The sequence below is a fragment of the Monodelphis domestica genome, chromosome 5 (genome assembly GCF_027887165.1).
Source record: "Monodelphis domestica isolate mMonDom1 chromosome 5, mMonDom1.pri, whole genome shotgun sequence".
Taxonomy (NCBI): Eukaryota; Metazoa; Chordata; class Mammalia; order Didelphimorphia; family Didelphidae; genus Monodelphis; species Monodelphis domestica.
The window spans coordinates 238,807,330-238,827,514 of record NC_077231.1 but is presented as its reverse complement, the minus strand read 5'-3'; the positions used below and the strand labels follow the sequence as shown (position 1 = coordinate 238,827,514).

Here is a 20,185-nt window from a genome sequence, read left to right as displayed (position 1 = left end):
TCCCATAATATCTTTGTTATCACATAGACATAAAGTTGCTCATTTTGCTTAAATGTACTTTGTTATAAAAAGTTCTATCATCAGAGAGTTGGAGGAAGAAAAAAGAGATGGTATTGACATGTGTTAGTGATATACTTTTTACAACAATAAAAGATCTTTAGAGGCAAAGACATACATTCACTTTTCTTCCTACCTAAAAGTGTCTATATATATATATATATATATATATATATATATATATATATATATATATAGTCTTTTAGTTCCTTTGCAATGTTAGTAATATTTTACTGACATTGATTCACTAACCCAATGAATGTTTTGTGACTTAGGCAAATCATAAATAGCATAATTTTATTTGAAATAGCAAGAGAAAAGACATTTCCAGAGTTGAAGCCAAGATGGTGGAGTAAAGCAGAGAAGCTCAGTCACGATGAGAATCCTCTCCAACCAATATTAAAATACTGCCACAAAACAAATACAGGAGAGAAAGAACCAACAAGGAGACAGAATGAAACAACTTTAAAGAAAAGAAAAACCCCAAAGGTAGGTAGAGAAAATCTGGGGCACTGGGGTGAGAGGACAGCACAGAGAGCAGGAGGCAGTTAAGCAAGCAGTAAAGAGCAATCCAAGAACAAACAACACACCCCACCCCACATGTGCTAACCCAGATTTGGAACCTAATCCAAGCCAGCAATCAGACCTGAGACACTACCTGGGCAAATAGAGGTCTAATCAATCTACATACCTTGAAATTCTAAACCTGTGGTAAAGTTCAGAATCCTAGCCCAGGGCAATCTATGCTAAAGTGGGCTGATCTCTGTGGGCCCAGAGGAAATCCAGGAAAGCCAGGAGTCTCAGTCTGGGTTTAGGGTAAGGACACAGATGCTAATTTGGGGTAGTTGGTAGACTAAAAGTGGGTCTGGATCATTTAATAGAAAGTTCAGGGTGGAGTTCCAGGAGAGGTAAAGTAAACAGTGAGACCAAAAAAACTTATACCTAAGCTTAAGGTCAGAATTTGAGCAGTTTCTGACATGACCAAGCTCAGAGTAAGACCAAAAGCTTATGCCCAAAGCTGAGGAAAATCTTTAAACTATCAGTATCTCAAGGTTAATTAAATCAAAAGTGGGAGGTGGCTCTCAGAGCTCTCAGCCTTCAAGCCATCATAACATACTGAAAAAACTGAAACTGGCAGAAACACAGAAGAAAAAGCTAAGGGTAGCATCAAGGAAAGACTAATGTTTAAGAGGGTAACCTAACCTCCCAGGAAACAGAGCCTGCCTATTTAAAAAAGGTAGGGAAAATGAGCAAACAAAAAAAGCACCTAATGCTAAAGAATTTTTATGTAGACAAAGAGCAAGATATAGACACAGAAGGGGTCAGTGAAAGCAAAGGAAACACATGCAAAGCCCAAAAGAAAAATATAGATTGGACACAGATTGTAGAAGAAATCAAAAAAGACTTCAAAAACCAATTAGGAGAGACAGAGGAAAAGTGGGGAAGAGAAATGAGAGCAATGCAAGAAGAAATGAAAAAGGAGAATCAAAAGCTAATGGAAGAAAACTAGGCCTTAAGATTTAGAATTGAGAAATTAACAACTAATTATTTCATAAGAAATCAAGAAAAAATAAAACAAATTTTAAAAAATTAAAAAAACAGAAGAAAACATGAAATATCATATTGAAAAAACAACTAACCTGGAAAATAGATCCAGGAGAGACAATTTAAGAATTACTGGACTACTTGAAAGCCATGATTTAAAAAAAAAGACATCATAATACCAGAAATTATTAAAGAAAATTGCCCAGATATTATCAAATAAGAAAATAAAATTAAAATTGAAAGAATTCACAGATCATCTCTAGAAAGAAACACTCAAATGACAACATCCAGGAATATAATAACTAAATTAAAGAGCCCCTACATCAAGGAGAAAAAACTGCAAACATCAAGAAAGAAACACTTCAAATACCATGGAGCTACAATTTGATCACACAGGACCTAGTGGCTTCTACATTAAAGGATCAGAAGGCATGGAATATGATATTCAGGAAAGTGAAAGATCTATGTTACAACCCAGAGACACCTATCCAGCAAAATTTAATATATTCTTTCAGGCAAAAAAAAATGGACATTCGATAAGATAGAAGATTTCCAAGCATTCCTGAGGTATAAGCCAGATCCAAACAAAAAATCTTAAGTCCAAACACAAGACACAAGAGAAACCCAAATAAGGTAAATTAGAAAGAGAAAATTTAAGGGATTCATTTGGATCAAAATGTTTTTATTTCTACATGGAAAGAGGATATCTGTAATTCTCAAAAAAATTACTTTAAGTAGTAGAGAAGACAGAAGGAATATACTTAGAAAGAGGGTGGGGAAAGTAACCTAATTATGATGATATGATGTGTATGTATACATAATGATATAAAATGATATGTATGTATAAGATATGATATGTAAAAAATCAAGGTGTGAAAAAGGATTGCAGAGACAAAAGAGAAGGGAGAGACAAAATGTGGTAAATTATATAACATAAAGAAGCATGAAAAATCATTATGGAGAGAGGAGGAGAAGGGTTGGTGACAGGCAGTGCTTAAACTTTACTTTCATTGTAACTGACTCAGAGAGGGAAAAACAAATATACTCATTTTTGAGTTTAGAATTATATCTTACCCTACAGAGAAGTAGAAGTAGAATAAGACAAGGGAAGGGGAGAGTAATTGGAGGTGGGGGAAGTGGTGGTATGATGATAAAAAGCAAATACTGGTGAGGGGGAATAGAGTGAAAGGGAATAGAGCAAGATCAAAAGGGGAAAGTAAGATGGAGGGCAATACCCAGTTAGTAATCATAACTCTGAATTTGAATGGAATGAACTCACTCATTAAAGAAAACAGATAGCAGAATGGATTAAAAACCAGAATTCTACTATATGCTGTCTACAAGAAACACAGTTGAGGCAGGGTTACACACACTGATTAAAGGTAAAAGGCTGGAGCAGAATTTATTATGCATCATATCTAAAGTAAAAAAAGCAGGCATAAGAAACATGATACTAGACAAAGCTAAAGTAGAAACTTATCTGATTAAAAGAGATAAGAAAGGAAATAACATCTTGCGAAAAGGTAATATAAACAATTAAGTAATCTTAATACTAAACATTTATGCACCAAATAGTATAGCATCTAGATTCCTAAAGGGGAAACTAAAGGAGCACAATGAGGAAATCAATAGTAAAACCATACTAGTTGGAGACCTCAACCATCCCGAATCATAACTAAATAAACTGTACCAAAAGTAAGAAGAAAGAAGTAAGGGAAGTGAATGAAATGTTAGAAAAATTAGAGTCTACAGGTATCTGGAGAAAACTGAACAGAGATAAAAAAGAATATACCTTTTTAGTAGTACATGGTACATATACAAATATAGACCTTGTACTAGGGCATAAAAACACTGCAAACAATTGCAGAAAAGTAGAGATAATAAATGCAACTTTTTCAGATCGTAATGTGATAAAAATTACAATTAATAAGGGTTCATGAAGAGACAAATTTAAGATTAATTAGATACTAAATAATCTGGTTCTTCAAAACTGGTGTTTCAAAAAAAGAAATCATAGAAACAATTACTGATTTCATTGAAGAGAATGACAATGTTGAAACAATATATAAAAATCTATAGGATATAGTGAAAGCAGTATTTGGGGAAAAATTTATATCTCTGAGTGCCTATATCAACAAAATAGAGAGGGAGGAGATCAATGAATAGGGCCTGGAACTTAAAAATTAGAAAGAGAACAAATTAAAAATCCCCAGTTAAAAACTAAATTGGAAACCCTAAAGATTAAAGGAGAAATTAATAAAAGTAAAAGTAAAAGAGCCATTGAACTAATAAGACTAGGAGTTGGTACTTTGGAAAAAAACAAATAAAATAAAGTACTGATAAATCTAATTAAAAAAGAAAGATATTAAGACTAAAAGTATCAAAAATGAAAAGGGAGATCTCAACTCTAATGAAGAAGAAATTAAGACAATTATTAAGAACTACTTTGCTCAATTATATGGCAATAAATATGACAATCTAGGTGAAATGGATAAATATTTACAAAAATACAAATTGCCTAGATTAACAAAAGAGGAAATAGAATTCTTAAATAATCCCATCTCAGAAAAAGAAATTGAACAAACCATCAAGGAACTCCCTAAGAAAAAGTCCCCAGGACCAGATGGATTCACAAGTGAATTCTATCAAACATTCAAAGAACAACTAATCCCAATACTATACAAACTATTTGACAAAATAAGCAAAGAAGGAGTCTTACCAAATACCTTTTAGGATACAAATATGGTACTGATACCTAAGCAGAAGACCAAAAACAAAGAAAGAAAGCTATTGACCAATCTCCTTAATGAACATAGATACAAAAGTCTTAAATAAAATACTTGCAAAGAGACTATAGCACATTATCACAAGGATTATTCACCATGATCAGTTGGGATTTATACCAGGAATGTAAGACTTATTTAATATTAGGAAAACCATCCACATAATTAACCATAACAATAACCAAACAAATACAAATCACATTGCTATCACAAAAGATGTATGAATGTATGAATGTCAGAATGTCATGTATGAATACAACTACAAAACAATTTTCACGCAAATAAAACTAGATCTAAACAATTGGAAAAACATTAACTGTTCATGGGTAGGAAAAGTTAACATAATAAAAGTGGCAATCCTACCCAAATTAATTTACTTATTCAGTGCCATACCTATCAAACTACCAAAAAATTTTTTTATTGAATTAGACAAAATTATAACAAAGTTCATTTGGAAAAACAAAAGTGTAAGAGCAGGATGCAGGGGAGAGAATGGAATGTTCAAAGAGTGATTTGATGGACAATGACCATTGGAATGAGAGAGCAAAGGAGGCTGAGAAAAGAACAAGGGAGACCTGGAAGAGATCCCAGGAGAAGAAGGAGCTTTTGGATCTGAGATCTCAGGGTGAGAGGAGGATTCTTGCCTTGCTCGAGATTGTCCAAGAGCCAGCCCACAGAGACTAGCCCAGAGGATGAGCCTTGAAACTTTCCAGGAAAAGACTCATTTGCCTGACACCTTCATCAACATCAGAAGATTCAGGTCCCATTGGACCTGAGGGGCCTCAGACTGAACAGCCTTGAGCCAGTACCCCCCCACCCCCAACGATCTTCAGCCCCTGCCTTATTTCTGTCCTAATTTCCTTAATATCCTAGATTCGGTTAAGATAGGAGCTCGGTGAGGGAAGGAGAATTTTTGCTTAGCCCCAGGGCTTCCAGAAAAAAGTACCTTGGGGACTAAGAAGTAAGGGACACCTTTCAACCTCTACCCAGCTCCACACTCTCAGATATCTTGATTTATTAAAGCCTTATTTCAAACACAGTCAGATAAAGGAAAAGACTTTGTTCAAAGGACATAAAGGAAGCAAGCATCCAGAGGCAGTTAATCAGCCATTACTCAGTGCCAGTCAGGCCCCTGCCAGGTTGGTGAACAAAGGGGAGTCTTGTACCTCTAGGGGATCCATGCTCATCTATTTTGGGGTATCCCCACCACCATTCAATAGGGGCCCTCCCCTCCATCCTACCAACACAGACCTATCACCTGTGATACCCATATTTCTGAGATATACCTCTATTTTCTCAGCCCTGGAGTGGTGAAATAGGGAATGTATCTGGCAGCCATTCCATCTTGACTCCTCCCTTTCCTCACTCATCTGTCAACCATAACAGCTCCCTCAGGACCAACTATAACTGTCCTGTAGATAACCATTACAAAAGACCAAGACTATCAAGGTAACTAATGAAAAAAATGGGAAGGATGGGGCCTAGCAGTCCCAGATCTTAAACAAAACAGTAATCATCAAAACAATATGGTATTGGCTAAGAGACAGAAGGGTGGAACAATGGAATAGACTAGGAGTAAATGACCTCAGCAAGCTAGTGTTTGATAAACCCAAAGATCCCAGCTTTTGGAACAAGAACTCACTATTTGACAAAAACTGCTGGGAAAATTAGAAAACAGTATGGGAAAATTTAGGTTTAGATCAACATCTTAAACCCTATAACAAGATAAATTCAAAATGGGTAAATGACTTAAATATAAAGAGGTAAATTATAAATAAATTAGTTGAACATAGAATAGTATACCTGTCAGATCTGTGGAAAAGAAAGGAATTTAAGACCAAGCAAGAGATAGAGAACATTACAAGATATAAAATGAATTATTTTGATTACATTAAATTAAAAAAGGTTTTATACAAACAAAACCAATGCAACCAAATTAGAAGGGAAGCAACAAATTGGGGGGGAAATTTATAACAAAAACCTCTGACAAAGGTCTAATTTCCCTAATATATAAGGAACCAAAAGTCAAATGTACCAGAAATCAAGTCATTCCCCATTTGACAAATGGTCAAGGAATATGAATAGGCAGTTTTAAGATGAAAAAAAATCAAAACTATCAATAACCACATGAAAAAAAATGTTCTAAATCTCCCCTGATTAGAGAAATACAAATCAAAACAACTCTGGGGTACCACCTCACACCTAACATATTGGCCTATAATAGGACAGTAAAGGAAAATAATAAATGTTGGAGGCGATGTGGCAAAATTCAGACACTAATACACTCCTTTTAAGCATTGCAAATTGATCCAACCATTCTGGAAGGCAATTTGGAATTATACCCAAAAGAATGCATGCCCTTTGATCTAATAATACCACTATTAGGTTTGTACCCCAAAGATATAAAAAGGGTTATACAAAAATATCTCAGGTAACTGAAACAAACAGGGTTAAGTGACTTGCCCAGGGTCACACATCTGTACATGTCTGAGGTCTGAACTTAGGTCCTTTTGCCTCCAGGTCTGGTATTCTAGTCACTGTGCCACCTAGCTGCCCTTAATTATGTGCATATGATCCTATTTCTTATTCATTCATGACATACTGTTATACTAGATGTATTTGATTTATACACTGCTAATTTTAATTTATGATAAAATGTATGATACCTATGGATTTCCAAAAGCAAACTTACCTTTTTTTTGGTGTCTTTGTTGTCCTTTCCACCAGTCTTTCCTAAATTCTCTACACGTCTAGAAACCAAACATTACAAAGTTTTAGAAGGAATAATCATCACATTTTTCACATAACAGAAAGAACTACCATTAAAAGCAAATATTAATAAGGTTTCTCCAAACTAAAAATGTATTAGCCCATCATTTTAAGTATTTATGGTTAGGTTTGTACTTTGTCTTTGGAAGGTTTTTAGCAAATTCCTTAACTCTTATTAGATACCTCATCCCAAGTTAGATATAATGTTTCTACAAATCAGGGAGTTTTACTTTAAAATTAACCCTAATTCTTATCCAATTGTGTACTTCTAAATGGCTTACTAATGGCTAGCAAAAATAATAAAGGCTATCAATAATTTTGGCATTTAATGTTTGCATTTAAATGTCTTTATTTAATTAAGAAGTTTTATAAAAAGCAAATATTTCTAAGGAAAAGCTTTTTCACAGCTTTTAATTCTCTTAAGCAAGATTTCTTCATAATTTTTTGTCATAGACGCCCTTGGCAGTCAGATGAAATCTATGTGCTTCTCCTTAGAAATAATGTATTTTTTAAAATTCATAACTGAAGGGAATGTTATTTCAGCTAAAATCAAGTGAAAATGAAGATGCAATTATTTTTCTTGCCTAAATTCACACATCCCCTGAAATCTATCTCTAGACCTTTTTGGCAATGTACAGATATCCTAGGTCAAAAATCCCTGCTCTAAAGCCAGAGTTAGCAGCTTTTTAGAAGTGGAATTCCAAGTTGCTAACATCAAATCTTTGCAAAAGGAAGGATATTGAGAATGATATTAGCAAGTGTGCATTTAAAAAATTCTGCTCACTCCACCAATATACCCTCAAGAATTCTTTTTTTTTTTTGCTTGCAAAAATTTCCAAGAAGAGTTCAGTATCACTTTCAACAAACTGCAAAAGACATAAGGGTATCCTGGGGTTCTGGGAGGGAAAAGGGTGGTGCCCTTTGAGTGACAGCAAGTATGGAATAAACTGAGAAAGGAATGTAAGAAAAGACTACAAAAGGCCTAGGAATCTCAGGAATAAGAGAGAGGGGGTTCTGGGAATGGGGATATATGAAAAAAAGTGTTGTCAAGTTGTCAAGAAAACAAAGATAAACTTTATGGAATCTGCAATAAAAGCAATAAAGAACCTGGCTGCATTCAAGCCAGATATTAAAAGGAAAGCAAAATGTCTTTACTCACACTCAAACTGTTATAATGACCACACTTGTTATATTCCTATCTATATGGAGCATAATTAACTTTTCATGTTTATGATAAAGGAAATAAATAGTTCACTTACAAGTTCTGGGACTTTTTCAGACTACTGGAATATACTAGATAGTAAATCATTTACCTTTTTCAGTATATTATTAATATTTCCAAGTTGATTATACTTTCAGAAAGTGAGCAGGGAATACCTGAACTTGAACAAACGCAAAGTAATAGATTTATATAAAATAAAGGTAGTATTTTCTATTTTCAGTTACTTCCCAAAGGTTTCCTTTAGATACCAAACTTTTCCACTAGCATTTAAAGTTAGATTTTAATTAAAATATTCATATATGACTTTGCAGGAACACAATTATTGCACATAATAAGTTCTCTGAGAGGGAAGTGAGTGAAGTATCTCCCTTTTTATTTATATCCCCAGCAACTTTTTAGCACACAGTCCTAGTATTTAATATAAGCTTTTCCATTTATTCCTTCACCTATAACCCTAATTAAAATTAGAGAAAAAATGTAGAATTTGTAAGTAACGCCTAAAAGAACTATGAAATACATATCTGGAATCAAATTATTCATTTTCCTTACTGGATGATAGATATATTTTCTCTTTTGGAATTTGCTCCTCCACTTCTGTGGTCACTAGTCTGTGAAACAAAGTAATAATGATTTTCATTATTTTTTAAACTATTAGGAAAACATCTACATAAAACAGATACAAATTCAAATTTTAAAATAGTACCTGCAGGGGAAGGGGAGAAAGATACACTGGGAAATGGAGAGTGATTTACAAATAAAAATAATCAATAAATATAAATGTCTTAAAAAATAAATTATGGTGTTATATAAAATATATCATCTGCAGTTCCAACTGGGCCTAAAAATAGTCTATTTTATGTTCTAGTGACCTTTTAAATAAATTAGTGCACCGTGTCTGAGAAAAAGATGAAAAACGGAATGCTAACAATTTTTCATATAGTTCCAAGATTTTATTTTAATTCCTTTAAAAAATATAACAAATTCTAGGTATCAAAAAGTTCATCAGGCAGCTAGGTGGTACAGTGGATATAGTAGTAGGCTCAGAATCACAAAGACTCATCTTCCAAAATTCAAAACAAGCTTCAGTCACTTAGAGTGTGACCCTGAGCAAGTCATTTAATCCTATTTGCCTCAGTTCCTCATCTGTTAAATGAGCTGGAAAAGGAGATGGCAAATTATTTCAATATATTTGCCAAGAAAATCCCAAAACAGAATCAGGAAGTCAGACATGACTAACATGGCTTAACAACAAAAAGTTTGACAAATATCCTTGTTGAAAAATTGCTTGTAATTACATGATTTTAGCTTTTCTGGACAATTTAAAATTTTCTGTTACTGATATCCTAATGCCCTTTACAAAAATAAATTTGCAGAAACTTTCCTTTTTATATATTCTAATGAAATAATAAAAAATGAAAACAAGCTAAGAATCCAGCAAAAGAGAACATATTTCAGGTGTGGGGAATGTGACAAGACAAACAAGGGAACTCAGGTTGGTTTTTGCCAATTTTTTACTATCTCCTTGCTATTTGGGTCTTCTTGTGAGAAAATTCCTTTAGTCTTAGTGAATTTCTGAGAGCACTGAAAAGCTGATCTGGCCTGGGTCACACAGCCAATGTATAGCAGGAAACTTAAAATCAGTTCAAGTCCATTGTCCCAATCCCACATCCTACCTTCCTTCTACTAAGCTACTCTGAGTATGTCCTTTAAAGAAGCAAGTTAGAGGGACAATTAGATGGCACAATAGAGAGCACACCAGGGCTGGTGTCAGGAGGCCCTGGGTTCAAATATGACCTCAGATATCTCCAATCTTTGTAAACCTGGGCAAATCATTTAACCTCAATTCCCTAGACCTTACTGCTATTCTGCCTCGGAACTGATACTGAGTACCAACTCTAGGAGAAAAGGTAAGAGTTTAAGAAAAAAAAATTAAGAGCCAAATTAAAGAGGCATCCCTGACAAAAACAGAGTATATAACAAGGCCAGGTGGGAAATAAGATTGGATAGACAATGGGACCATATTTGGGGGTCAAGTAGAGGAGTTTAGACTTCATATACTAATAGTTTTTTTTTTTTGAGGAGAAGAGTAAAGGATGAAAGTTTTGTTTGGAGATTAGTTTGGTAGTAGTAAGGAGAATAAATTGAAAGAAGGACAAATAAAAGTCTGAAAGACTAACTAGGAAGCAGTTATAACATTCCATATTTGAGGCAATAAGGATCAAATTAGGGTAGAATAAAAAAGATAGTGCCAGTTGAAAAATTTAAAAAACAACAACTTCAAAGTAAAAACGGGCAGAGAGTGTGACTGAATATGGGAAATAAAAGAAAGAGAATTAGTCTAAGTGACTCAAAGATTTCAACTCCAGTTTAATTAAAGTCAGTCATCAGCATAAATCACTATACCTGAAACTATTAAAAAAGATGAGTTCTCCAAAAAAGAAAACAGATGGAAAAATAAAAGGACTGAGAAAAGGACTTTTGACTGCACAATCAATGCAAGCGAATAGGAGAAGGAAGGGAAAGCAGGAAGGGAAGGAAATAAGTAACTAGAAGACAAGAACCAGTAAGTACAGTGGGTTCTATTATGGAAAGAGGAAAAAAAGGGGGAAGGAGCAGTGAGTAAAGAGAGTCAAACTAACCCTTAGCTTTGGCAATAAGGAAGGCATTATATCCTGCAAGAGAATGGTTAAAGCAAGTCATGAGAAAGAAAGCTAGATCTCAAGGCATTCAAGAAAAAGTAAGTAGAGGAGCACATTGGTAAGGGAGAACAGATCTAGATGCTGTGCTGAAGTGAGAAGGTAAAATTAGGAGGGAGGAATTTGGGGATATTTAGATCTCAGTATGAAGGCACTGGGCACCTGGGAAGCAGGGAGTGGTGAACACTGCACAGGGAACAGGCAGGTGATACTGAAAGGGAAGTTGAAAATCACTAAGGGCAAAAACTAGGAGCAGCTAATGTAAGCAACAATTTCAAGTGAAACATCTTCAAGATGTCATTCTTAATACAACTTTCTATCCATATATGTATCCTATTATTTTAATTAATAAAGCTCAGCTTAATAACTCAGCTTCTAAAATTTGAAAGCTAGAGACTAGGACTGCATAAACTCCAGTTCTAACAAGCTTTGATAGCAGCCCATGACCCCATATACTTACTTTACTTTTCTTCCCTAAGAGTCTAAAACAGAGCCAAAAGTAACTCTTTCCTACATAATAATAAATGCAAATTGAATTCAGGCAAAGTAGCAACCTAAGAAAAAAGCCTTTGTATCTTTCTTTTTAAAAAAATCCTTACCTTGTATCTAAGAATCAATATTGAGTATTGATTCTAAGGCAGAAGAACAGCAAGGACTAGGCAATTGGGGTTATGTGACTTGTCCAGAGCAAGGAAGTATCTAAAACCAGATTGAAACCCAGGACTCTCCTATTTCCATGTCTACCACTCTATCCACTGAACCCCTTTTTTAGCTGCCCCAAAAGCCTTAGTTTCTAATTCACTAAAGAGAGACAGGAAATAGATAAATGATTATTGATTGAGTTCTTTGAAATTCAATAACGACTCTAGAATTATATTATGCAAGCACAGTGTTTTAATATATATGTACGTGTTACATAATTAAATAACTTACAGTCAAGAACATTTTACATAAAATGATAACAAACTTACATCTTTCTGCTTTTTCAACATTATTTCCAGGGAAATTTTGAGTACTTCAAAGCATTTTTCATTAATGTACTCAACATACAAATGATGGGTAATGATTTACTCCTCAGTATTTCAAAATTTTATTACTTTTCAATCACTAATCAACCAATAATAACTTCAGCATCTCCAATAGGTGGAGCAATAAATTTCTACATTTGCTTCACTAGAAATCAAATGTAATAAGACTGCAACTGTTATGTTCATGTTAAGAAAGGTACAAAAGACAGAGAACTAAATAATAAAATTCAGTTGCTAAGGAAGAGAAAAATTACCTTTGATTCCTTTTTCTTTTTATGCTCTTCTTTAGATGTTTTTTCTTTCTTCTCCAGGCTATTTTTTGATCTCTCATCCTCTAAAGAAACTCCGTCTTTATGTCGTTTATCTTTATGTTTTTCTTCCATATCCTTGTCATAGGCCAAGTTGCTTTTTTCTTTTGACAGTCTTTCTTTTTTATCCCTAGTGCTGATTTTTTCTTTATGTTTCTTATCTTGTTCTTGTTCTTTTTGTTTCTTATGCTTTCTTTCTCCTTCTTCTTTATGCATGTAATATCTGAGAGTAAACTCTTTATTTTCACCAAACTGCAATATTTAAAAATATTAAGTTGGATAATATCTGACTGTATAAAGCAGGCAAGTCCTTAACTATACAGAAGCCATGGTATAACAGTAATGAAAAGAAAAATGAATTCATTTATATGCCTATAACTGCAGTACCGATAATCTGATTTACATATATCCTTTACATATGAATGTCTAGAAGGCCATGAGAACTTTCTTCATCATGTCTACAGACTGTAAGATAACATGAGACCAAGTTACTACTTGTCCCCTTACCCCATTACAGCATGGAAGAGAAGGAGAACTTTGTACATGCCATTCCTCTGATCCCAGAACCACTGCATGCTGAGTGTATTGATAAACACCTTCAAACATGCCATTGGGACTTATCAGCACTAGAGAAAGAGAAGTGAAGGAAGAGAAGGAATAGAAAGAAAGAAGGTAAAGCAAGCCCTGACTCACCATAACACCTCATCCTAAGGGATTATGAGAGGATGAAAGTATTATGTGAATTTTCATAGGAAAGGAATGTAGGAATGACTAATAGTAATCAGGGAGAGTTTCCTAAAGGACATGACATTTGGTATTTAAGTGACAAGTGGCTCAGTGTATCGAGGGCTAGGCCTAGAAATGGGAGGTCCAGTGTCCTAAACTGGTCTCAGGTACTTCCTAGCTGTGTGACTATGGGCAAGTCACTTAACCCCCTTTACCTAATCCTTACCTTTAAGAGAGAGACAGATGCTATTTGAGTTGGGCTTTAAAGAACAGGTATGAAAACACTGGGGGAAAAGAGAAAGTGAGGGTTCTAGGAAACAGGGCTAGGAAAGTGAGTTCAATCTGGGCAGAGCAGAAAGTCATGAGAAGTATGAAATAAGGTTGAAAAAGGGTGGAACTAGACTAGAACTATCTGTTTTGAATATCAAGCAATGGATTTTGAATTTTACCAGAAAAAAAATCAAGAAAAATCATGTAGCTGGCAATAGTGTGAGGGCCTGATTAGAGAGAAAGAGAAAAGATCAGACTTGAGAAGACCTTTGATGAGGCCACTAGAAGTCTCATCATAGCCCTACTCCCTTTGCTGGGCATAAGGTCACCTTTTCTAGCTCAAGAGATGTCTGCTAAGAAGAATTTTTATTTTATTATTAAATATAAATATATATTACATATAATTAATATATATTATTTTGTTACATAATATTTCCCTGGCCCTTCAGCATTCTATGGTTTGCAACCTCATTTTTTTCAACCTTAGTCTTCAGAGCTTGAAAAGTTCCCATTTTTATCAATAGTTGAGTTTTTGATGGTGGCAAAAAATGGGAAAATGAGGGGTTGTCTTGCAATTGGGGAGTGGCTGAACAAACTGTGGTATATGATGGTGATGGAATACTATTGTGCTATAAGGAATGATGAACCACTTGAGTTCTATAAGAACTGGAAAGACTTTCATGAACTGACACAGAGTGAAATAAGCAGAACCAGGAGAACATTGTACACAGAGACTGATACATTGTGGGATGGTCAAAGATAACTGACTTTGCTACAAGTAGCAATACAATAATCCAGGATAATTCTGAGAGATTTATGAGAAAGAACACTATCCACATTTAGAGAAAGAATAGTGGAAGTAGAAATGTAGTACTGTTATCAGGGAAACTAGAGAATTTTAAGATGACTTCTTACTCTGCTAAATAATCAAGTGCCTCTGATTACCCTCCTAACCCAACATCCAATTTTCTGGACTTTGGCATCATGCCTCTCGTTGCCCTGTCACACTGGAATTTTCCCCTCCTTCCTCTCATATACTCTGCAATCCAGTGGTATTGTATTCCTTCCTATTCCTCAAAGATATCTGCAAACTTCAGACATTTTCTCTAGCTGTTCTCAATGCCTATAATGCTCCCTCACCCCATCTTGATCCAACTTCCCTAGCTTCCTTCTAGTATCAGCTAAAAACCCACCCTCCAAATAAAATCTTTACTGGTCCTCCTTATTTTCAAAGCCTTCCCACAGTTGATTATTTCCAATTTTTCCCATATATGCCTTGGATATACATTGCTGTTTACACCCTGCCTCCCTATTAAATCATAAGTTCTTTGTGAGCAGTGTTTAACTTTTCTCTTTCTATTCCCAGAGCTTAGTTCAGGGCCTGACATGCAATACACACATGCCATGTACTGAATGACTGATCTGACTGTTTCAGCTGCTTTTTTACACTAAAAATTTCCTCAGCATCTGGACTTCCCCAACCAGAAATATCCAAAGACTCCTTCAGCTTTCTCACCTGGGAACAATCCTTTACCATGCCAGCCCTTTTTTGGTTCTTTGCTAAGTTCCTCACAGGGCATCCATTTTAAAAGAGAAGATCAAGTCAGCTAATTTTCATTCTTCCTCCTAGCTCTGCTGATGACTTTCTAGATTTTGCCAAGTATGTCTCAGACAAAGTCTCACTCTGAAACTTCCCTCAGTATCTGAGGCCTCCTCATCTTGGATCACTGATCTTCCCCTGAAGCCTTCTCTCTCTGGAACATTATCCTGACAGGTCATCCTCCTTTACTCTATGGAAAGCATCTAAGTGGTGCAATGGATAGAGATTTGGACATAGGAGTGACCTGGACAAGTCACTTAACATCTGTCTGCTTCCACTTCATCAATTATAAAAGGGGGTGACAAGAGCACCTACTAAGATTATGGCAAGAATCCAATGAGAGAATGTCTGCTAAGGGTACCTGATAAATAGGCATTTCATCAGTCCTTTCAATGTGTTGTCTTCCCAAATAGAAGGAAAACTTCCTGAAGGCAAGGACTACACTTCTTTTTGCTTATATTTGTATCCCATTGCTTGGTACAGAACCCAACATATAGAAAGGGCTTTGATAAATGCTTGTTACCTGCCTATAAGCCTTGATGCTTATTACATCTTAAAAATTTTGTTGTTATTCAGTTGTTTTCCTTCCTGTTTGACTCTTCATGATCCCATTTAGGGTATTTCTGGCAAAGACACAAAGTGTTTTTTCCTTCTCCCGTTCATGTTACAGATGAGGAAAATGAGGCAAACAGAGCTAAATGACTTGTCCAGGGTCACAGAGGAAGTGTCCCAAGTGTAAAAATATTTGACAAGTTATACAAATAGATGTGAAAACCATGCCAATACAAATTCAAAACTGTTTAGATACATTTGATAGATGTAATCAAAAGTATCTTCTGTGATGAAGTAAAGCTCAAATGTGAACCTCCCTTCAAGGCTAGTAGGCACAAGGACACTAAAGAGACTCTTATTATAAAAAAATAAAATATTTATTGAAATATATAAGGATAACAAGGATTTCTAATTCTAAGGGATTCTAAATCCACTCAACCTCCCTGGTTCCACAGGGATCACGTTAGGATATACTCAGAGTCCAAACCAAAGACCAGATCTTTCTTTGGTTTTCTCTGATATAAACCAATTTATGAAGACAGAAATAGATAGTCAATAGTGTTCCCCAAGTTGGAAAAAGAAAATACTAAGCTCCTTCAGGTCCTTCCCTCAGATGGAGAGAGAGGCAAAGATGTTACCTCCTCCAACCTTGAGAGACAATCTCTGAGCGTGTCTCTGTCAACTGCCAGAGTGAGTAATTGTCAACCTGTGAAATTGACATGCTCTCTCAGCTCTGCTTCAAACTCCAGTTCTTTTCTCAAGCAGCCACTTTACTTATCTCTAAACTAATAAAACAATACTTATTTTCTAATATCCTTAAACAGGCTGAACGTGAACTGAAATCCTTCTGACTATCCACTGTACCACTGAATGCCTCTAAAATTTTTTAGGTTTTACTTATCTTCTTGTTGGGTTTCCTTATTTTTTTTCCTTAAGCTATTATTCAATTTTATAAAAATAAAAGCATTTCTTCCCTATATTTGTCATTTTTCCAACCAGGGTTTGGGGTTGAAATCTGTATGGTCCCTCTAATTTATAATGAGTATTTTCCTAAGCTTCCAAGAATGTCATTTAAAATAGACCTAGGCTTCCCCTCAGATGTTTGTGATTTTTGATTCTTGATGTTTGATTCTTCAAGTTTTCTTCATCACATTTTGTCACAAATGTCTTAATTACTGTGATCTACTACTATTTACATAATTTTATTCTTAGTTTGCCTTCATTACTCAGGAAAAAAAATATAAATATAAAGAGGGAAAAATATACTTATTTCTTGTAAAGCCAAAGACTAACTATCCTAAGAAAGAGTCATTAGTGTTTTCCTTAAAACCTCTCCATCTCATTGCACAAAGATATTCCAACAGTATATGTGTTTTTTCTTCCTTTCTAACAACATTCCTGGTATTTTGAGTTCACTCTCTTTACCTAGAGGAACAGCTGTCACTCTGGTACCTCAAATTTGGAAGGAGGATGTGACATCATCAAAATAATATGGAACTAAGTGTCATCTTGTCCTAATTGTACCACACTAACTAGCTGAATGGCCTTATGCAAATCACTTAATCTCAGATTTATCTGAAAAATGAAAATAACAGAACTGAAAAGATTCCCTTGTTTGAGTATTCATCCAAATAGCCATTTCCTTCCCTCCTCCAAGCTTTATTCACTGTCCTTCAACAGTATATCAATTCCCTATTTGTTCTCATTTATTCATTCAACAAACACAAGCATAGTACTATATTATGACTTGACCTAATAGATTAATCAGGTAACTGTAGGCTAAGGACTAAAGTATTATAACAGGTATAAAATAAAGGAGGCAATTTCTCCATAGTTCTTTTTTTTTTTAATTTAGAATAGTTTTCCATGGTTACATGATTCATGATCCACACACACACACACACACACACACACACACACACACACACACACACACACACTCTTTCCTCACACTTCCTAAAACTGACAAGCAGTTCCACTGGGTTATGCTATGTATTATTGTTCCAACATTATTTCCATGTTATTCATATCTGCAGTAGAGTGATCTTTTAACATCAAAACCCCAATCACAACCCTATCACACTACATGATTGATCACACATTTTTGTGATGCATTTCTGTTTCCACATTTCCTTTTCTGGCTGTGGAGAGTGTTCTTTCTCATAACTGCCTCATAATTGTTCTGGATCACTGCATTGCTGCTACTAGAGAAGTCCATTATGTTCAATTGTGCCACGGTGTATCAGTCTCTGTGTATAATGTTCTCCAGGTTCTGCTCCTTTCACTCTGCATCAGTTCCTGGAGGTCATTCCAGTTCCCATGGAATTCCTCCAGTTCTTTATTCCTTTGGGCACAATAGTTTTCCATCACCAACATATACCACAATTTGTTCAGCCATTCCCCAATCAAAGGGTATTCCCTCATTTTCCATATTTTTGCCACCACAAAGAATGCGGCTATAAATATTTTTGTGCAAATATTTTTCCCTATTATCTCTTTGGGGTGCAAACCAGCAGTGACATGGCAGGATCAAAGTTTTTTAGCACCCTTTGGGCAAGTTCCAAATTGCCATCAAGAAGGGTTGGACCAATTCACAACTCCACCAGCAATCCATTAATGTCCCAATTTTGCCACATCCCCTCCAACATTTATCACTTTCCTTTGCTGCCATATTGACTAGTCACCTAGGTATGAGGTCCTCCATATTTCTTCCAACTTTTCTCTTCAGTTAAAGACTTCTTTCAGTTTCTGACAAGACATAATGTGCTTGACAATATTTACTGCTGAGTGCCTAACATTTAGCTCAGAAAGTCCTGAATCTTCTTTTCATGGATTTGCCAGTCAGCAAGATTATAATTCATTTCTAGTAATCAAGTTGGTATAAGGTGAGGAAATGTATAAAGACCACTTAAAAAGCTCATCAAAAGACACCTAAATTCCTCATTCACAGTCTTCCCTGATAATGTCTTTTCTTTCTCCTATGTTTTCCTGATCACTGTGACTCTAGTCCCCAAAGGATGTTAGGACAAATAAGAAACGCCCCCTAAATATTTAGTACTCATAGTGTTGCAGAAACTAAGCATACTAATGCATAAATAATTAAGAGTTAATTCCATATATCTCATGATCCTGTCCTGACCTGTTTTCTTCTTATGTTTTGAAAAGCTCAAAAAAGACTCATTTTTAGTCATAAATTTTAAAGTTTCTATATGTCAGGATTAAAGAATTTAGTTCCTACTTTACCTTCTTTTCTCGAAACTTCTTTTCATCATCTTTTCTTTCAGAATCATCTTTTTGTTCTCTGTCTTTATCTTTTCCTTTGGTTCCTATAAAAAAAAAGTTTTCTTATTAACACATGCACAAAATGGCTCTATATTAGATGTTTGTAGGTTTTCGCTATTCATCATATATATTAAAAGATTATACCTCAGTCACTATGTATGAATGCATGTAGACCCTAATTTCATAGTACTAGGATAAAGAGCTATGACTATAGCCAAATCCTTACAGTGCTTATTATTATAATAAAGAAAGTAAAAAGGAAGAAGGGGAGGAGAAAAAAAAGAGATGAAAAACAAAATTATTTTATTAGAGGGAAAAATAATTATTCCTTACTCTAAAAGTTCTATTATTTATTATATTTTAAATGTTATATTTTATTTTGAAATTTTTTTTAAACACTTATCTTCCATTTTAGAATCAATACTAAGTCCTAAGGCAAAAGAGAAGTAAGGGCTAGTCAATTGGGGGTAAGTGACTTGCCCAGAGTCACACAGCTAGGAAGTGACTGAGGCTATGCTTGAACCCAGGACCTCCTGTCTCCAGGCCTGGCTTTGTATGCATGGAGCCCTACCTGCCCGTTTCCTTAGAATTTTGACAATTTAACAGTAAATTATATCTAAAATTTTACTTTTTAAACTGAAGCTAACAGCTTCTGAGGCAATATACTTTCTATCAGCATAACATAATTTTCATTTACTTAAAAGACTAGTTTCTAATGCAGTGTTTTTACAACAATCATTGCAGATGGAAGTTTGGGCTCTAGCACCTGAGCAGCCAATGTGTTATATTAGTAGTTTAAAATGAAACTTAAGATGATAAAACCAGGAAGACAAGCTAGTATACAAAAGAGAAATACAAGCTTAATGGCACAATTTTAAAAGCACTGAAGGATCAATTTCAAGTTATATATAAGTGGAGAAGATACTAAAAAAATGGAAAAATGGTGGATAGCATCATTATCTCCCAACCCTCAAGAAAAGATGACTAAGTACATTAGCAAGTACCTACCCAAAAGTTGTGAATTGATCCAATCATTCTGGAAGGCAATTTGGAACTATGCCCAAAGGGTGATAAAAGACTGTCTGCCCTTTGATCCAGCCATAGCACTGCTGGGTTTGTACCCCAGAGAGATAATAAGGAAAAAGACATGTACAAAAATATTCATAGCTGTGCTCTTTGTGGTGGCAAAAAAAACTGGAAAATGAGGGGATGCCCTTCAACTGGGGAATGGCTGAACAAACTGTGGTATCTGTTGGTGATGGAATACTATTGTGCTCAAAGGAATAATAAAGTAGAGGAATTCCATGGAACAACCTCCAGGAATTGATGCGAAGGAGCAGAACCAGG

At 35.0% G+C, this 20,185-nt stretch overlaps 1 protein-coding gene across 8 annotated transcripts in view; it reads right to left on the bottom strand.

Annotated features, from left to right (window-relative positions):
- DYNC2I1 (dynein 2 intermediate chain 1) overlaps positions 1 to 20,185 on the bottom strand; it is a 122,962-nt gene that overhangs the window by 74,246 nt on the left and 28,531 nt on the right. For 7 of the 8 annotated variants that reach the window (XM_056799983.1, XM_056799984.1, XM_056799982.1 and 4 more), the window contains 4 exons: positions 18,800 to 18,882; positions 12,355 to 12,660; positions 8,926 to 8,984; positions 7,078 to 7,135 (listed from right to left, as the gene is read on the bottom strand). In XM_056799983.1, the coding sequence (XP_056655961.1) occupies positions 7,078 to 7,135; positions 8,926 to 8,984; positions 12,355 to 12,660; positions 18,800 to 18,882 (506 nt within the window). Of the gene's footprint in view, positions 1 to 5,671; positions 5,824 to 7,077; positions 7,136 to 8,925; positions 8,985 to 12,354; positions 12,661 to 18,799; positions 18,883 to 20,185 lie in introns of those variants that run through there. The other variant, XM_056799985.1, reaches the window with a different exon arrangement.